Raw genomic sequence first — 17,506 nt, forward strand, 5'->3', positions numbered from 1 at the left:
CGGCGCTGCCCACACTGACTTATGTATATTCTGAAAGCAAGACCCTGTTGCTGTCAGAATAAACAAGTCAGTGCTGCAGCTGAATGACATTCCTGCAAAGAAATCAGCAATGGTTAACAATAAAACAGTAACTCAATAAAACAAATTTGTTATTGAAATATGTGCCAAAAAATATTATAAAATATATATGCTGAAGCATAGTGGCCATATGCTATGTTCTTTTTTTTTTATTATGCAGCCTGTGGGCTGAATGAAAAAAAGAGAATAAATCTCTGCCAGAAAAGGTGTGTGGTATGCCCACCATTAGAATATACCTCCCTGCATCCACCCACTTCTAATGGTGGGCACACATGAAATGTGCCAACAAATATTATAAAATATATATGCCGAAGCATAGGGGCCATCCACCCACTGGCCACCCCAGGCCCCCATGCTTTGGCATATATGCTCTTTTTTTAACTGCGAATTAAAAATCTCATCCAACAGCGCTGCCCACACTGCTTATGTATAATCTGAGGGCAAGTTCCTATTTCTGTCAGAATAAACAGGTTGGCACTGCAGCTGAATGACATTCCTGCAAAGAAAACAGCAATGGTTAACAATAAAACAGTAAAATCAACAGTAGAACTGTAACAAAAAAAAAAAAAAACTATAACTATTTTTGGTTTTTAATTTTTTTTATTTTTTTGGACTTCGTTTTTATTTTTTTTAATTTAAACTTTAACTTTTTAAAACAGATTGTAGGGTCTCTGAAAATGCGATAGCCAGTTTCCTGACTACCTAACATCTTTCTAGACCCTGTGTAAATATGTACCCTGAACTGCTGTACCCTATACTAATACTCCACTAGTGTATAGTAGCGATGGAAGCAGTCCTTGAGACAGAGACCAGAGACCGCAACTCATTCTTTTTTGTAATGCCCATGTTGAGGGTTAGGCCAAAGAAAGTTTTAAATTCGGAAACCATAATGGGTTTCCATGCGAATGGTCTGGCAAGGTTTGAATTTGGGTTTGCGGCGATATATTGTTGAGCATATAAATTGCTTTGGCCCACAATCAAATTGTACAAATCTTCCATGAAAAACCGCTCCAAAAAAATCAAGGGGATTAGTTAAATTTGCTGTTTCCACTTGAATTCCGGGTTGGGCAGTGAATGGGGAAAGTATGGGTGCTGCAGAATTTGTGGGCTGCCAATCAGGATTTGCAAGCACGTCCGGAAGGACACTAGGGGCTCTGCGGGCCTGTGTGCAAATTCTTGGTGGCTGTGGGACACTACTTGTGCTCGCCACCGCACCAGCTTGTACTGCACTTATGGGACTCACCACGTCACCAAGTGATACTGCAGTGCTGGTATAAAAAAGACCAGGATATACTAGGCCACTGGTGCTCGCCAGTTCACTAAAAGGTGGAGCGGCACTAGTACTGGCACTCTGCTGCATATGAGACAAGACATGCGAGCCTAGAACTTCAGCTTCATGGGGTCGGGTACACCTGATCTTAACAGAGACCTCTTCTCCATCATCCGAGCTACCTGTCAGGGTGCCATTGCTGTCTACAGGTTCGTATTCTGAGGCTGATTGTGTCAGGGAGTCTTCCCCTTCGCTCTCACCTGACATGCTCAGAATCTTGTAGGCCTGTTCACTAGTGTACCTTTCGTTGGACATTTTGTAATCTAAATTTACAGGTACCTAGTGCGACTCATGGGAAAAAGAGCACCTGGCTGTCAGGGACTGCTTGAACTGCTAGAAAAAAAATTTCCCGCAAATGCTAACAGAGATCAGGCTTGATTCTGCGAACACTGCAGTTTTGTGTGCAATGTATTACAGGTGACAGTGATCAGAAATTATACTGACACTGAACTTCTTGTTAGGGGTGGGGGGGGAGCGTTGGGGCTAAACACTAGTGCTGACAGCGAACGGGGATGCTAACACTGCGTTTTTGGGGACACTAATACTAAGGGGGCACTGGTATAGTTTTGTTCGTGATCGATATATTGATCCGTACAAACACTATTCTAGTAATGACGATGATCAGCAACCTATAGCATGAGTGTGATAGTCTGCGGGCAGTCTAGCGCTAGCTGACCCTAGCTGAGAGGGACGCTAACTGACTCTGATGTCACTAGTGGCATTAATACAGTGATCAGTGAAGAATACTGTACACTGACACTGTACTAATGGCACTGACAGGGTGACAGGGGGCAATCAAAGGGTTTAATGGGTTTAATATGACAATCAAGGGGTTAAAATGTCTCTAGTGTGTGTGGGTGCAAATATGCTGCTTTTACTCACTTTTGATGTCTTTCTTCTCCCTCTGGAACAAAATGGTCCCAAAATGGTCTACGAGCCCATGCGTAGTACATTGTGGGTGGTCGAAAAATGGTTAAGGAGTAAAATGCACATTTTCACCCTAAGAGGGTAAGTGTATTTAGGGGAAGAGTGTCAAGGTCCTACCTTTCCTCAGGGCTTGTGCTGCTCCATCAGCCCTCTGTGGCTCCTCCCAGGAGGTGGCGGCTTATCACATATAAGTCTGCTGTTTGTAGCTGTCCATTGTATTCATGCCCTGTCTGTTGCACAGCAGCAAGCTCCTGTTCAGTTAACTCATTGCTCTCCTGGATACCGACTCGACTTTGGCAAAGACTCCTCCTGGCTTCTGACCCCGGCTCTGGCGACCATTCCTCCTGGCTTCTGACCCCGGCTCTGCCGACCATTCTTCCTGGCTTCTGACCCTGGCTTTGGCTACGATTCCCGCTGGTTCTCGACTTGATTATCCTGGAAGACGACATCGGCAGGAGAACTTCTGTCCTACCAAGTCATCCGCTGTTGCTGTCAGACTTGCATAGACTCTTGCCTTGTTTCTGTGTAAATAAACCTACCTTTAATTGCACCTCCTTATGTGTCTGGCTCCTTGCTCCCTGACAAAGAGTGGGGGACACTTTTGTATATTGTATATACTTTTCAATTCACACAGGTGCACATATAGCACATTTGTAAGAGAAATACTACACTATATCAGTTTTTTTTCTTTTTGGAGATTTGGATCAATACACTGGAAGATCAAAGCAGAGACATTCTATAGTATACAACATATTCTGGTTAAAGCAATATTGGTGAGAAGAGAGGAAGATTGGAGCATATTGCATGATTAGCTCATATAATTTACGAATGTCATGGTTTGGATTTGTCGTAAATAATATTATATCATCTGCAAAAAGACAGAATTTAAGTTATTCTACCTCTATAGGAATACTTGAGGTCTCCAAGGTAGGTTGCAATAATCTAGATAGAGGCTTCATTGTCAAATTAAACAACAATGGTGACAGTGGGCAACCCTGTCTAGTTCCTTTAGAAAGAGGTAGAGATAAAGCCTGGGGTATATACTCTAGCAACCGGGTTTTAATACATAACTGAAAGTGCATAAACTGTCCTAAAAAACATATTTTGCAGAATGTGAACTAACCAAGCCAGGTCCACATTGTCAAAAGTTCTTTAACTCTTTCCCGTCTGGCCTATTGTATGGTGACGCCAAGCGGGAACCCTATTATCCTGGGAGGTCGTCATATGATGTCCACCCAGGATCACGCCTCGCGCGTGCCCCACGGGCTGCACGATCTGTCACAGGCTGTATCCACAGGACTCGGCCAATAACAGATCACTACACCAGCCCACTGCCAGTGTCATGTGATTGCTGTGACCAATCACAGCAGATCACATGACAGTTGTAAACAATGAATGGCTTCCTTACATGCCATTCACTGCTTACAACTGTGCTGTGAACTGTGATTGGTCAGTGTTCACATGTACAGACTGGGCCAATTACAGCCCATCTGTAGCATGTGATCAGCTATGGCCAATCACAGCTGATCACAACAAAAACTACTAAATTAATCAGTTTCATTCAGTAAAAATGCTTGCTTATACCAATTTAATTTGTTGGTATAAGCAATCATAATATGTAAAACAAAAAAACACTTATCACTTGCCTAGAGTAGTAAAATGTTACTATGATAACATTGTATTTCTCTTTTCGCAGGAGTAGAAAAAAACATTTTTTTTTTATTATTATTTTGTATTTACTTTTATTTTTTTTACATACTGTCACCAATCACTGTTCCTGATCACCACCATGCCAGTTATGATGACGCTGTACTGCACTGGTGACCGTATGTAAAAAAAAAAAAATTATATTTCTATATTCTAGATATATTCCACAGAAACAATTGAGTACTGTCGATGATACTTTTTTTATTTGCACTAGCATACAATTTTCATGACAAGCTTTCAGGGTATGTCCCCTTCTTCAAGATCCAAGAAGTACTACACAAAGTTTTAGTAGTATGTTAAAAGAAACCATCTCTTAGGGGGGGAAAAAACAAATGTACACAGCAATGGTTATAAAACTAGAGATAAGACAGAGCAAGAGTAAAGACTGGGGGGTGGGGGTGGGAGAACACCTACTGAGGGGGTCGTAAAACTGTTGGATAATGAGTGAGGAATCCCATGTCCAAATTAAGGTTGTTATGTTTTGTATCAAATAGAAATATCATCCTTAGTTCAAAAGTTTTCCTTTCCTGGATAGTTTTGAAATTTCCTTTAAGAAAGTGTGGTCCGTTCATGCGAAATGGTGTCCCACAGGTGTGCAGAAGCTATCTTCTTTATGTTCCTTGATGGTATGTCTGTGCAAATTCATCCTTGTTTGCAACTTCTGTCCTGTTTTGCTGCATTTTCTGCAGTTTTTTTTCTGGTTTTCCCTTTTAGAGATTGTTTCTTTTAACATTCTGCTAAAACTTTGTGAAGTAGTACTGCTTGGACTGCAGTAGAACCATCTGATCTTATGTTCATTCAATTTGTCTTGAAGAGCAAAGGTCAGGTCCTCTATTTGTTCAGTATAATTCACTCTTCCAAGCCTTTGGGCCACCGTTGGAGCAGACTGTTGTTTCCACATACATAGAATATAGGCCTGAACAGCATTTAGAAGGTGTTAAGAAGGGACTTGTGATACCTCTTTCCGAATAGAGGGGTGAGGTTGAGTAGGACTGCGGCAAGGACATTGTGCAAGAAAATATCCGTGAGTTTATGGATTAGTTGAAGTATGGGCTCGCAGAAAGCTAGTAAAACTTGAGGCAGTCCCAAAAAATGTTACAAATGAAGCCCGTATGAAGGCTGCACCTCCAGCAGTGGTCTGTTTGTTGGGGGATGAGCTTGGCAAGCACTGATGGAATCCTGTACCAACACCTAACTATTTTGTAGGTGGTCTCGTAGTACTAGCTGCAAAGAGATGACTTGTGCTGCATCCACCATTTAAAAGTGTACAGTGCAAGGCAAGTGGCTAAAGAAGTTGACAATCATTTGCTTGAAATTTATTCTGTGTTTAAGTGGATTGTTTTTTTCAGGCAGCAATTCACTACAAACAAAATATTTCTTGAAGCATGGGGTATAATGAAAAATTGTGTGAATAAGTAAAGTATACAGTGATGAATACCAGTTATGTTTGAGTAAGTCTGATTAAAGTCAATTTGTCCAGAAAAGAGTGGCAATTCAACAAAAATATGATTTCAGTCATTGGTGATTTCATAATGTCATACATTGCCAGGGAGCAATAATTTGGGGGCCATCAATTGTAGTGCTTGGTCTTTATTACTCAAATTTGAAAGCAATGTGATGGCCAGATAGTAGCAAGAGAGATAATCCCTGTTGCCATGCCACATACTGTACTGTTGGTTTTATCAACATGGCATTTATAGACACCATGAAGCACCCATCACATCTGAGACAGTAGACTAACCGGAGTCACGGCTTGAGATTTCTCCCTACTTAACCATATGTTGTTTAAAATTGTAAGAACCATTATTAAGCGTGAACAACACATTCTAAATAATGAAGAAACTGCTCCATCAAACATTGAAGTCAGTGCCTAAAAAAGAGGGGAAAAAGAACATATTGCTTCAATGGAATCACAACATTATATTTATTGTAAATAAACTTGTTTCAAATAATTTCAAATTGTGTTCCATTTATTAGTTTTAGGAACTTTATGAAATTATCTTACAATATTTGATTAGAATGTATAAACTTATTTTGAGTGTTGCACTTTTACTGTGCTACAAGTTTTGATTATTGTGAAAAGAGACAGACTACTTGTCTGAGGTGTCATGACATGCTTGGTGAAATTTAATTTTCTTACAGTATTTTTCATCACATCATATTAGAAGAAGTTTTAACCCCACATTTTCTTTGTGCTGTAGATTGTATGGTCCCTGTACAGTATGTAGCAGTGAAGATGTATTACACTTAACAGTGTTCTGATATCTGTTTTATAGGAAAGACAAGCTGGAGCGAGAATCACTACTTCGAACGAAAGCAATGCGTGAGAGGGAAGAAAAAATTATAATTAAGAAGTATAAATTCACTGTTCTGAGAGTCAGATTTCCAGACGGGTATTTATTGCAAGGTTAGAAGTTTTTTTTTAATTTTGAATTTCTCCCCTCAGAATAAATAGTAGTAATTTGAATGACATTCTACATTATAGTAGAAAAATGAGAGCACTTATTGTTGTGGCATTCCTTGTAACAAATTTTCACTACAGAGGGAACTTGAAAACAGACAGGAATTAAGTTTACTAGAGGCATAGCTTCTTTACAAAACGCAAGTTATTTGTTAGTTTAGGTACACCACTACTGATGTAAATGTTGCTAGATGACATTCTAACTGTGTACTTATCTTGCCAAATAAGCCATTGTCAAATTTCAGTGTCGCAGCTCATGCTTTTTTTCTTTTTTGTTTGATTTTTGCATGGGGTTCCCCCTTAAAATCCATTCCAGATCAAAAGGGTTTGGTCTAAAATTTTGAAAGGGGGGGGGGGCTCTTGCAGTTTTTGTTCATCTATACCAGGCTCCCACCATAAAAAAATCAGTCCCTAATATTACCAGCCAGGCCTTTTAGGCGTGAGGTCTCCCCCCAGACCCTTTAGGTTTGGATCTTAAGAGGGAGCCCAGACAAAAAGTAGGGAAACAAAAAGCACAAGGACGTCCCACACCACAAAATTCACAACAGACCCATGTCTGAGCATGCAACCTGGCAGGCCAGTAAAAGGGGGTACAACCACGTGCCCCCCTCCTAGAACTTACCAAGTCACATGCTCTCAGCATGGGGGGAATTTGCCAGGGGGGACTCCCCTGACAAAGCACATTGTCACCATGTTGATGAAGACATCTTCCCCACAACCCTGGCCTTGTGATTGTGGATATTGTGGCCAACACCAGTATTTCCAGGTTGCTAATTCACAGAAAGCGTCAGTGTTCCTGGTTTGCTAATCATAGCCAGTGGTAACATTCCTAGTTTGCTGATCACAACAAATGCCAGTATTTCCATTTTGTAGGTCACACTAAGTGCCAATGTTTCCAGTTTGCTGATCACAGCTAGTGCTAGTGCAGGGGTGGGCAAACCTTTTGACTTGAGGGCCGCAATGGGTTCATATATTGGACCCGGGGGCCGGACCAAGAGTAGATGAATGATGTGTATGTGTCATCCATAGTAAGTATAGTAATATTCCCCCAATGTAAGCATAGTAATTAATCCCCCATATAGTAATTCATCCCCCATATAGTAATTCATCCCCCATATAGTAAGTCATCACCCATAGTAATTCATCCCCCATATAGTAATTCATCCCCCATAGTAATTCATCCCCCATATAGTAATTCATCCCCCATATAGTAATTCATCCCCCATAGTAATTCATCCCCCATAGTAATTTATCCCCCATATAGTAATTCATCCCCCATAGTAATTCATCCCCCATAGTAATTCATCCCCCATATAGTAATTCATCCCCCATATAGTAATTCATCCCCCATAGTAATTCATCCCCCATAGTAATTAATCCCCCATATAGTAATTCATCCCCCATAGTAATTCATCCCCCATATAGTAATTCATCGCCCATAGTAATTCATCCCCCATAGTAATTCATCCCCCATATAGTAATTCATCCCCCATAGTAATTCATCCCCCATATAGTAATTCATCCCCCATAGTAATTCATCCCCCATATAGTAATTCATTCCCCATATTAATTCATCCCCCATATTAAGTCCCCAAGTCCCCCCTGTGTCAATTCACTTACCTTTGCTCCGCGCGTTCCTCTCGCCGTGTTCCCGCGCCGTTCCGGTGTAGCATGAAAATCTGTCTCCTATGAGGATCTGTCCCCCTCGACGTATCTGCGCATGTGCCAGTTTCAGGCATTAGCAGCCGATCGGCGATCTCCGGCACATGCGCAGATACGTCGAGGGGGACAGGTCCTCATAGGAGACAGATTTTCATGCTACACCGGTCTTCAGGGCGGACTGTGAGAGGAGCCTAGCTCCCCTCACGTTCGTCACGCTGCCCCGCCTACACACATCCTGACAGCCATCCTGACAGTATCACGCTCCGCGGGCCAGATTAAAAGGTCCGCCGGGCCATATACGGCCCGCGGGCCGTAGTTTGCCCATTGCTGTGCTAGTGTTTTCTTATTGTGCCTGTGTTTTGCAGTGCTGCCTCAATACTAAAAAAAGGAGGCATATGAATGGTGACAGAAGTATGAAGTACTTTGTGTGACTGATGACAAGTGGAGAGACATCAGTCAGATTCAGAATATGAGTCTGCAGAACGTAGTGGTACATAAGTGGTCATCTCTGATTCAAAGGATGAAAAGTTCCTTGTGAAAAGAGTCAGGCATACGATTTCACCAAGCATTGAACAATAGACATACATGGTTCCTTTTGTTCCAAATCAAAATACAGACTGAATTTGTTATTTGGATGTTTACAAATTTCCGAATTACAACATTAACAAATTTCAATGAATCAGAAATCAATTTTAACGAAATGGGGAAATTCAATGCTTAACCACTTGCCAACCGCGCTATAGCCGAATGACGGCTACAGCGCGGTTGTCCAGTTCTGGGAGGCGTCATATGACAGATCAACAGCAGTCATCAGTGCCCAGCAGTTGCGCCCACCTGTACCCAGCAGTGCCACTCACCTGTGCCGCCCATCAGTGCTGCCTATCAGTGCAGCCTCATCAACGCACATCAGTGAAGAAAAATTACCTGTTTGCAAAATTTTATAATAGAAACAAAGAAAAACTTTTTTTTTTCAAAATTTTTGCTCTTTTTTTTTTGTTTATAGCGCAAAAAACAAACACCCAGCGGCGAGTAAATACCAGCAAAAGAAAGCTCTATTTGTGTGAAAAAAGTATAAAAAATTTCATATGAGTACAGTGTTGCATGACCGCGCAATTGTCATTCAGAGTGTGACAGCGCTGAAAGCTGAAAATTGGTCTGGGCAGGAAGGGGGTATAAGTGCCCAGTAGGCAAATATCTGAATGAAACGAATGATCTGAATTGATTCGATAAAAGCTGGTTGTTAATTCCTCGGAGCTGACTGCTTGGTGGGTGGGCCCGAACGACGAGAGGTCACATATACAGTGAGGAACAGACGTATTTGAACACCCTGCGATTTTGCAAGTTCTCCCACTTAGAAATCATGGAGGGGTCTGAAATTCACATTGTAGGTGCATTCCCACTCTGAGAGACAGAATTAAAAAAAAAAATTCAGGAAATCACATTGTATGATTTTTAAAGACTTTATTTGTCTTGCACTGCTGAACATAAGTATTTGAACACCTGAGAAAATCAGTGTTAATATTTGGTACAGAAGCCTTTGTTTGCAATTACAGAGGTCAAACGTTTCCTGTAGTTCTTGACCAGGTTTGCACACACTGCAACAGGGATTTTGGCCCACTCCTCCACACAGATCTCCTCTAGATCTGTCAGGTTTTGGGGCTGTCGCTGAGCAACACGGACTTTCAGCTCCCTCCAAAGATGTTCTATTGGATTTAGGTCTGGAGACTGGCTAGGCCACTCCAGAACCTTGATATGCTTCTTACGAAGCCACTCCTTGGTTATCCTGGCTGTGTGCTTCGGGTTGTTGTCATGTTGGAAGACCCAGCCACGACCCATCTTCAATGCTCTGACTGAGGGAAGGAGGTTGTTGCTCAAAATCTCACAATAAATGGCCCCATTCATCTTCTCCTTAATACAGTGCAGTCGTCCTGTCCCCTTTGCTGAAAAGCACCCCCAAAGCATGATATTACCACCCCCATGCTTCACAGTAGGGATGGTGTTCTTGGGATGCAACTCATCCTTCTTTTTCCTCCAAACACGACGAGTGAAGTTTAGACCAAAAAGTTCTACTTTGGTCTCATCTGACCACATGAATTTCTCCCATGCCTCCTCTGGATCATCCAGACGATCATTGGCAAACTTCAGACGGGCCTGGACATGTGATGACTTGAGCAGGGAAACCTTCCGTTCAATGCATGATTTGAAACCATGACGGCGTAGTGTTCTACTGACAGTGACCTTTGAAACTGTGGTACCAGCTCTCTTCATGTCATTGACCAGCTCCTCCCTTGTAGTTCTGGGCTGATTCCTCACCTTTCTTATCATCAGTGATACCCCATGAGGTGAGATCTTGCATGGAGCCCCAGTCCGAGGGAGACTGACAGTCGTCTTTATCCTCTTCAATTTTCTAACAATTGCTCCAACAGTTGATCTATTTTCACCAAGCTGCTTGGCAATTGCCCCGTAGCCCTTTCCAGCCTTGTGGAGGTCCACAATTTTGTCTCTGGTGTCTTTTGACAGCTCTTTGGTCTTGCCCATGGTAGTAGTTGGCGTCTGACTGACTGTGGGGTGGACAGGTGTCTTTAAAGTACATATATCAAAAGAACATGCAGCGCTAATAAAATTCAATTTTACATGCATATAGTCATAAAGTGCATATAATCAAACAATGGTATTGTGAGCACCACTTGATCATAGGATCGATCTAAACATATCTAAACGTCCAGAAATGGTGATAATGGTAGATAAATATCTCCAACAAGAGTGTTCTTGCGGTGCATCGTGCAAAATTTCAAGACAAGGTGGTAAAAAAATGAGTGACTTCTGTGACCGTATTCCTCCCACAGAGATGAGTGTAGATTGCACTAACCAGAAAGCGCAATGGTACTGCGCATTTGAGTGTTAACCAACTCCTGGTCATCCGCCTATTGAAACTGGATCACAGAGAGGGTCGTCTGGCCTGTGTCAGCTGGGCAAATATCGCAACCTCAGGGTCTCCAGATATCAGGTGATATGCAATCGTCTCATCAGCAGGGGGAGTTTAACCATTCCTTATGTGGCCACCAGATCATCCCAAGCAAGCCTTGAAGGAGGGGGGGGGGGCTCGGAATTAACGAGCCAGAACAACAGAAAGATCTGATAGTGTAGTACTTAATTATCCACAGGGGTAAAATATACAGAGTACTTGAATTAGGTTCTCACATGCAGTAGTAGGCAGTTGATGTTAGGGAATTCCAAAATGGCCGCTGGCCGTCCACAGGAGCCGTGCGGTGTGACGTCACAGGATGTAGGGAACCTCCCTAACGCGTTTCCTGCGCTTGCACGTTATCAAAGGGAGTGTGCCTCCTGTTCTGACGTTTCTTATATACTGTATGTCGCACATGCGCAGTCCCGCCATATCGCGTCATCGCGAACGGTCCGCGCATGCGCGATGCGCGCGGACGGTGGCCATTTTACTGGAGCACAATGTGTTCAGTTGAAGGCATTACAGTATATGTGCAGGAAGTGTACCAGGACATGTAAGCTGGCTCCTGAGCGTGCTGAATTTTATATGGGACGATGTGACAATAAACTAAAAGGTCCTGATGGAGTATAAATAACTCAAGATGGTTGTGTGATTCCCCATGTATTATAAAAAAGGGGGGGGAGTTAAATTATGCGCTCCTCACAAGCGATCTGCGCATGCGCAGTACGTGCCGATAGCGGCCATTACACTGGAGTACAATACAGTTTGCCAGTGGTAATATAATGAGATGTAAATGATACATCAGAGGTCCTGGGCAAACTAATAAGCCCAATCATTCGGAATAAAATTAGAGACAGCTTACATGTACTTGTAAAAAACTTGATTCACGTTAAAATCATTGTACAAACATAGCATACTGATTGGTGAACACCAGTTACATATAACACCAATTGGGTATGCAGAGTACAGGAACGCAGGGGAACACAGGAAGACCTCAAGGCAATTTTGTGACAGCGCAGGGCATCTTAAATACCGCGCCCTGCGCTGTCATTGGTTTCCCAGCGTGTACTCGCGGCGCCTAGTGCGCATGCGCGAGTCTCTTTCAGCCGCGGCTGGCCGGGATCTAGTGGTCGTATCCCGGCGCGAGCCGCCGAGACTGCACATGCGTCGGACCAGACGCCGCGGTGGACCCTGACATTGACCCCCCCTTATGGGCACCGTCTGGGAGCCCCACTGATCTCTCCACCGCGGGTGATCACGAAAAAATTCTCGGATGAGCCTGGGGGCATGAATATTTTGAATGGGTTCCCATGAGTTTTCCTCAGGACCTTAACCCTTCCATTTAATCAGAAACTGCGTCTGGCCCCCCTCTTTCGGCAGTTTAGGATTGCTTGCACTTTGAACTCTTCTTGCTCATCTATGGTAACTGCTTCTGGAGGTCTGGATTCTCGATCTGGGAAGGGGTCTGGCTGGCTTCAGTAGTGACACATGGAACATCAGGTGAATCTTGAAGGTTTCCGGAAGCTCGAGTTCATAAGCCACCTCGTTGATCATTCGCTTTACCTGGAATGGGCCTATGAACTTCGGTCCCAGTTTCTTTGATGGACACAGCATCTTCAAGTTGGTCGTTGCCAGCCAAACCTGATCTCCTGGTTGTAATAACAGTTCCCCCCTTCTCTTCCTGTTAAAAGCCTTCTTGTTATCTTCTTGGGCTTTTGCAATAGCCTCCTGAAGTGCCTTGTTATTGACAGAAAAAAAATTCAATGTACTTTGAGTAGCAGGTACTGAACTTTCGGGCATCAAATCTGGCAGAAACGTAGGATGAAATCCGTAATTAGCAAAAAACGGGGATTGCCCCGTAGCTGAATGGTTCGCGTTGTTATAGGCGAATTCTGCTGATGGTAATAGCCAGTCGTCCTGTAGGTAGGATGTGTAGCATCTTAGGTATTGTTCCAACGTTTGGTTGGTACTTTCCGTCTGCCCGTTTGTCTGAGGATGATAGGCGGATGAGAGAGACAATTTGATTCCTAACGCTTCACACAATGCCTTCCAAAATTTTGACGTGAACTGGACTCCACGATCAGACACAATATGCTCGGGAACCCCGTGTAGTCTCACCACTTCTCTTATGAAGATCTGTGCAGTCTCCAGCGCTGATGGCGTATATTTCAGAGGTATGAAGTGGGCCATCTTAGATAAGCGATCCACGATCACGAATATTGCCGTGTAGCCTTGCGATGGAGGAAGTTCGACAATAAAGTCCATGGCAATCATTTGCCAAGCACGATTGGGTATTGGCAATGGGCGCAACAATCCCCAGGCCTTGTTTCTGGAGGGTTTGTTTCTCTGGCAGGTGGCACAAGTCTGGACGTAGAGCACGCAGTCCTTGATCATGTTTGGCCACCAAAACGTGCGCTGAAGTAATTCTAGAGTCTTTGTTATTCCGAAATGGTCCGCCATCGGATGGTCATGGCAGTGACCCAGGACCAATGTTTGGACTTCTTCGGGCACCACGATTTGACCTTCCTTCCATAAGAGCCCTCCCTGGCTCTGGAGGAACATCCCTGGTGGATCTGGCATTCCCACGGATGCGTCAAGAAGCTTGGAGCGCAACTCCGTCTGAAGAGCGAGAAAGTTCCCAGAAGATAGTATCGTTTCAGGCTTCGGAATATCTTCGGGGTCTTCAAACATGCGAGACAGGGCGTCCGGTTTTGTGTTCTTAGAGCCCAGCCGATACGTAATATGAAAGGAGAACCGGGAGAAGAAGAGTGCCCATCTCGCCTGGCGAGGTCTCAACCGTTTTGCTGTTCTCAGGTACTCAAGGTTTTTGTGATCGGTAAATATTAGAATTGGGTGTGTGGCTCCTTCTAGTAGATACCTCCATTCTTCCAGAGCGGTCTTAATAGCCAAGAGCTCCCGATCTCCAATGTCATAATTTCTTTCTGCTGGTGTCAGTTTTCTTGAAAAAAAACGCTACTGGATGTAGGGGCTCCTTGGTGCCCTTCCTCTGGGACAGAACCGCCCCTACCGCGTTTTCTGAGGCATCCACTTCTAGGACATACGGTAAAGATGAATCGGGGTGACTGAGAATAGGAGTGGAGGTGAACAGTTTCTTGAGAGTTTCAAAGGCTGTTTGAGCCTCAGGCGTCCATTTAAAATGGATCCCCTGTTTAGTCAATTGCGTGATGGGGGAAACCAGACCAGAGAAGTTTCTGATAAATTTTCTATAAAAGTTTGAAAACCCGATGAAACGTTGATGCCCTTCTTATCTGCGGGTATCTGCCAATCTAAAATTGCCGTGACCGTCTGAGGATCCATCGCGACCCCCGCGGGAGAGATGACCAGCCCCAGGAACACGATACTACGGTGTTCAAAGCTGCATTTGTCAGCCTTAGCATACAGCCCATGTTGGCGTAAGCGTTCCAACACCCTCGCCACATGATCCCGATGAACCTCAAGTGAGGAAGAGAAAATTAGGATGCCGTCCAGGTAGATGACCACGAAGACATCAAGAAAATCATGGAAAACATCATTAACATCTCCGGGCAGGAGGTCTATGGGACAGTCATAGGTTCGGTGTGGTGGGAGGACGTCTGCTCCCCGTTTGCTAAACACGTCCAGGAAATTGTGGTAGGCCGGGGGAATTGTCTGAGTCAGGTCTATATCTCCATCCGTGCATAGGAGGAGTTGGGGAGCCACGGGCCCTGAAGCGTGGCAGTGTTTCTGACAGTACGGGGATCGGAACTGAACTATTCCCTTCTCCCAATCAATCTGGGGGTTATGGGCCCGCAACCAAGGGAGCCCCAGAATGATTGGGAAAAGAGGAGACGCGATGGCGTCCAGACGGAGAAATTCTCGGTGATGGCCAGCTACTGTGGTGTAGATAGGGGGAGTCTCCTGGTCCGCCACTCCTGATTTAATGCAGGACCCGTCTGCCAGAAAGATGTTAAGCCCCTGTTCTTTGGACTGGAGAGGGATCTTTTGCTGATGGGCAAAGGCTAGATCCACGAAGCAACTACATGCTCCAGAATCAATTATTGCCGTCCCCAACACGGTACTTCCGGGGAGCTGTAAAGAAACAGGTATAGCTAGGTAATTAGATTGATTAACCCTTTCAGAAAAAAAACTAGAAGCGGACTTACTCATTTTTGCAGGGCAGGAACGCACCATATGGCCAGCTTCTCCACAATATAGGCACAGGTTCTGAGACCGCCTCCTCTGGCATTCTTCGGCTGATAGTGACGGCCGGGCCAGTCCCAGCTGCATGGGTTCTGTGGTGTCCCCGGCTTCCGAGCTCCGAGTTCCGCCCCACGGGGTATGGGCTACTCCCCTCAGAGGTGTCCATGCTGCCCTTTGACCCTGGCTGGACCTCTCAAACCGGCGTTCCCTCAGCCTGCGATCAATTTGGATGGCCAATTCAATAAGCTTTTCCAACAGTCAGGAAGGCCCACCCGGGTTAACTCGTCCTTTAGGGCCTCGGAAAGTCCGATGCGGAATTGGTGGCGCAGAGCCGCATCGTTCCACCTTGTATCTCCCATCCATCGTCTGAATTCGGACACGTACTCCTCTGCTGCCCGACGGCCTTGATGGAGAGAGTGCAGTGCCGTCTCTGCGGAAGTTATTCGCTGTGGGTCATCATATAAAACGGCCATAGCGTTAAAGAATGCCGTTACGGATTCCAGATGGGGGTCGTGGTTCTCCATCAGACGGTGAGCCCAGTCCTGGGGCTCATCCTGGAGTAAGGAGATAATGAATCCCACCTTGATGGTCTCGGTGGTGAATGTGCGGGGCTGCAGGTCAAAGAACAGAAGGCATGCATTCTGGAAGGCCCTGAAACGGCCCCGGTCCCCACGGAAGCGTTCCGGCAGAGGCACACGGGGTTCGGGAGTGGGTGGTGCGGCTACTGCTCCGGGAGCTGGGGTAGCTGGAGATTCCCCTGAAGGAGCGGGGGTAGCTGGACCCGGGGCAGAGGGAACGGGTGTGACTAGCGTCTCCATGCGGTTTTCTAAATGGGTGTAGCGGTCGTGTAATGTCTGAACAGCCTGGGTTAGACGCTGGGTGCTGGCATATATCCTCTAGGGAGGCCGGTCCTCTTCCAGGCTCTGTCATGGCCGTGAGGTGCTGTTATGATCCACCTGGTGGTACCTCTGGCAGTCCACCGGACAGGATTTCCCAGAGCGTGGAGTCTAAGTCCCGGTCTGCATATTCACCAGGGCCCCTGATGGTGGGGATGGACTTGAAGCAGACCAGGACCAGGTCACAACCTCTGAGCACTCCTACCCGTGGCAGAGGGGTCCACAGGGGATGAATACAGGGGGAGAGCCTGATGTGAAGGGGCCGGCTGGCCCAGGCAGGATGGATGGATGGATCGTAATCAGACAGGCCAGTTGTTACCGTGGGAGCAGCGAGGTACAGTATCGGCAGGCAGAGGATAGTCGAGTCACACGCAGGGTCAGTACCAGGGTAGTCAATCCGAAGAGAGGTCAGACAAGCCAGGGGTCAGTATAGGAGAAGGCAGCATTGTCAGGGCAATCCAGGTCAGATAGGAGAAGGCAGCGTAGTCAGGGCAATCCGGGTCAGCAATCCGGTAACAAATGCAGAGTAGAGGAACGCAGGGGAACACAGGAAGATCTCACGGCAATTTGTGACAGCGCAGGGCATCTTTAAATACCGCGCCCTGCGCTGTCATTGGTTGCCCAGCGTGTACTCGCGGCGCCTAGTGCACATGCGCGAGTCTCTTTCAGCCGTGGCCGGCCGGGATCTAGTGCTCGTATCCCGGCACGAGCCGCCGAGACTGCACATGCGCCAGACCAGACGCCGCGGTGGACTCTGACACAGCCTGAGTGATTGTTACTGGGTCAGGTTAATTACGCAATTAACCCTTCACACTGCCATCACCTCCTTTTTGTACAGAGAAAGAGGAAACTCGGCGATATCAGCTATAACACTATAATGGTTGAGATAATCGTCTGTATAAAACGGTCACCACAGGCCAGTTATACAGAGGGTTAAACAAACACAGTAGCGTCTCTTTAGAGGTAGGAATTCGTAAATTGCAATAAAGCACTATAGAAACAGTTCAACACTTTCAGAAGCAAAGATTTATTACTAAAAGGTCAAACAGGTGCCATAAAAATATTTACAGAAAAAGATGTAACTAAGATATATATATAAATATACAGAGACCAACAGCACAGCAAAGAGATATCAGAGAGAGGTGAAAGGGTTAAGGTATTTGCCAAAGTCCTGGGTTAGCAGATCCAAGTTTCAGAGCGAAAGGGCACGGGTCTCCCCAGGTGGTACTGATGTTAAAATGGGAGACGTCTTCAACTTCCTTCTCTTAGGCCTGACAGCCCAATTTGTAGTTCCCCAGCAG

General features: G+C 45.2%; 1 protein-coding gene across 6 annotated transcripts in view; it reads left to right on the forward strand.

Annotated features, from left to right (window-relative positions):
• UBXN6 (UBX domain protein 6) overlaps positions 1–17,506 on the forward strand; it is a 335,037-nt gene that overhangs the window by 270,139 nt on the left and 47,392 nt on the right. For all 6 annotated transcript variants that reach the window (XM_089686670.1, XM_089686671.1, XM_089686672.1 and 3 more), the window contains one exon: positions 6,319–6,449. In XM_089686670.1, the coding sequence (XP_089542796.1) occupies positions 6,319–6,449 (131 nt within the window). The remainder of the gene's footprint in view (positions 1–6,318; positions 6,450–17,506) is intronic.

Source organism: Staurois parvus, unplaced genomic scaffold (genome assembly GCF_062004578.1).
Source record: "Staurois parvus isolate SC_StPar_1 unplaced genomic scaffold, SC_StPar_1.0 ptg000405l, whole genome shotgun sequence".
In the NCBI taxonomy this organism is placed as follows: Eukaryota; Metazoa; Chordata; class Amphibia; order Anura; family Ranidae; genus Staurois; species Staurois parvus.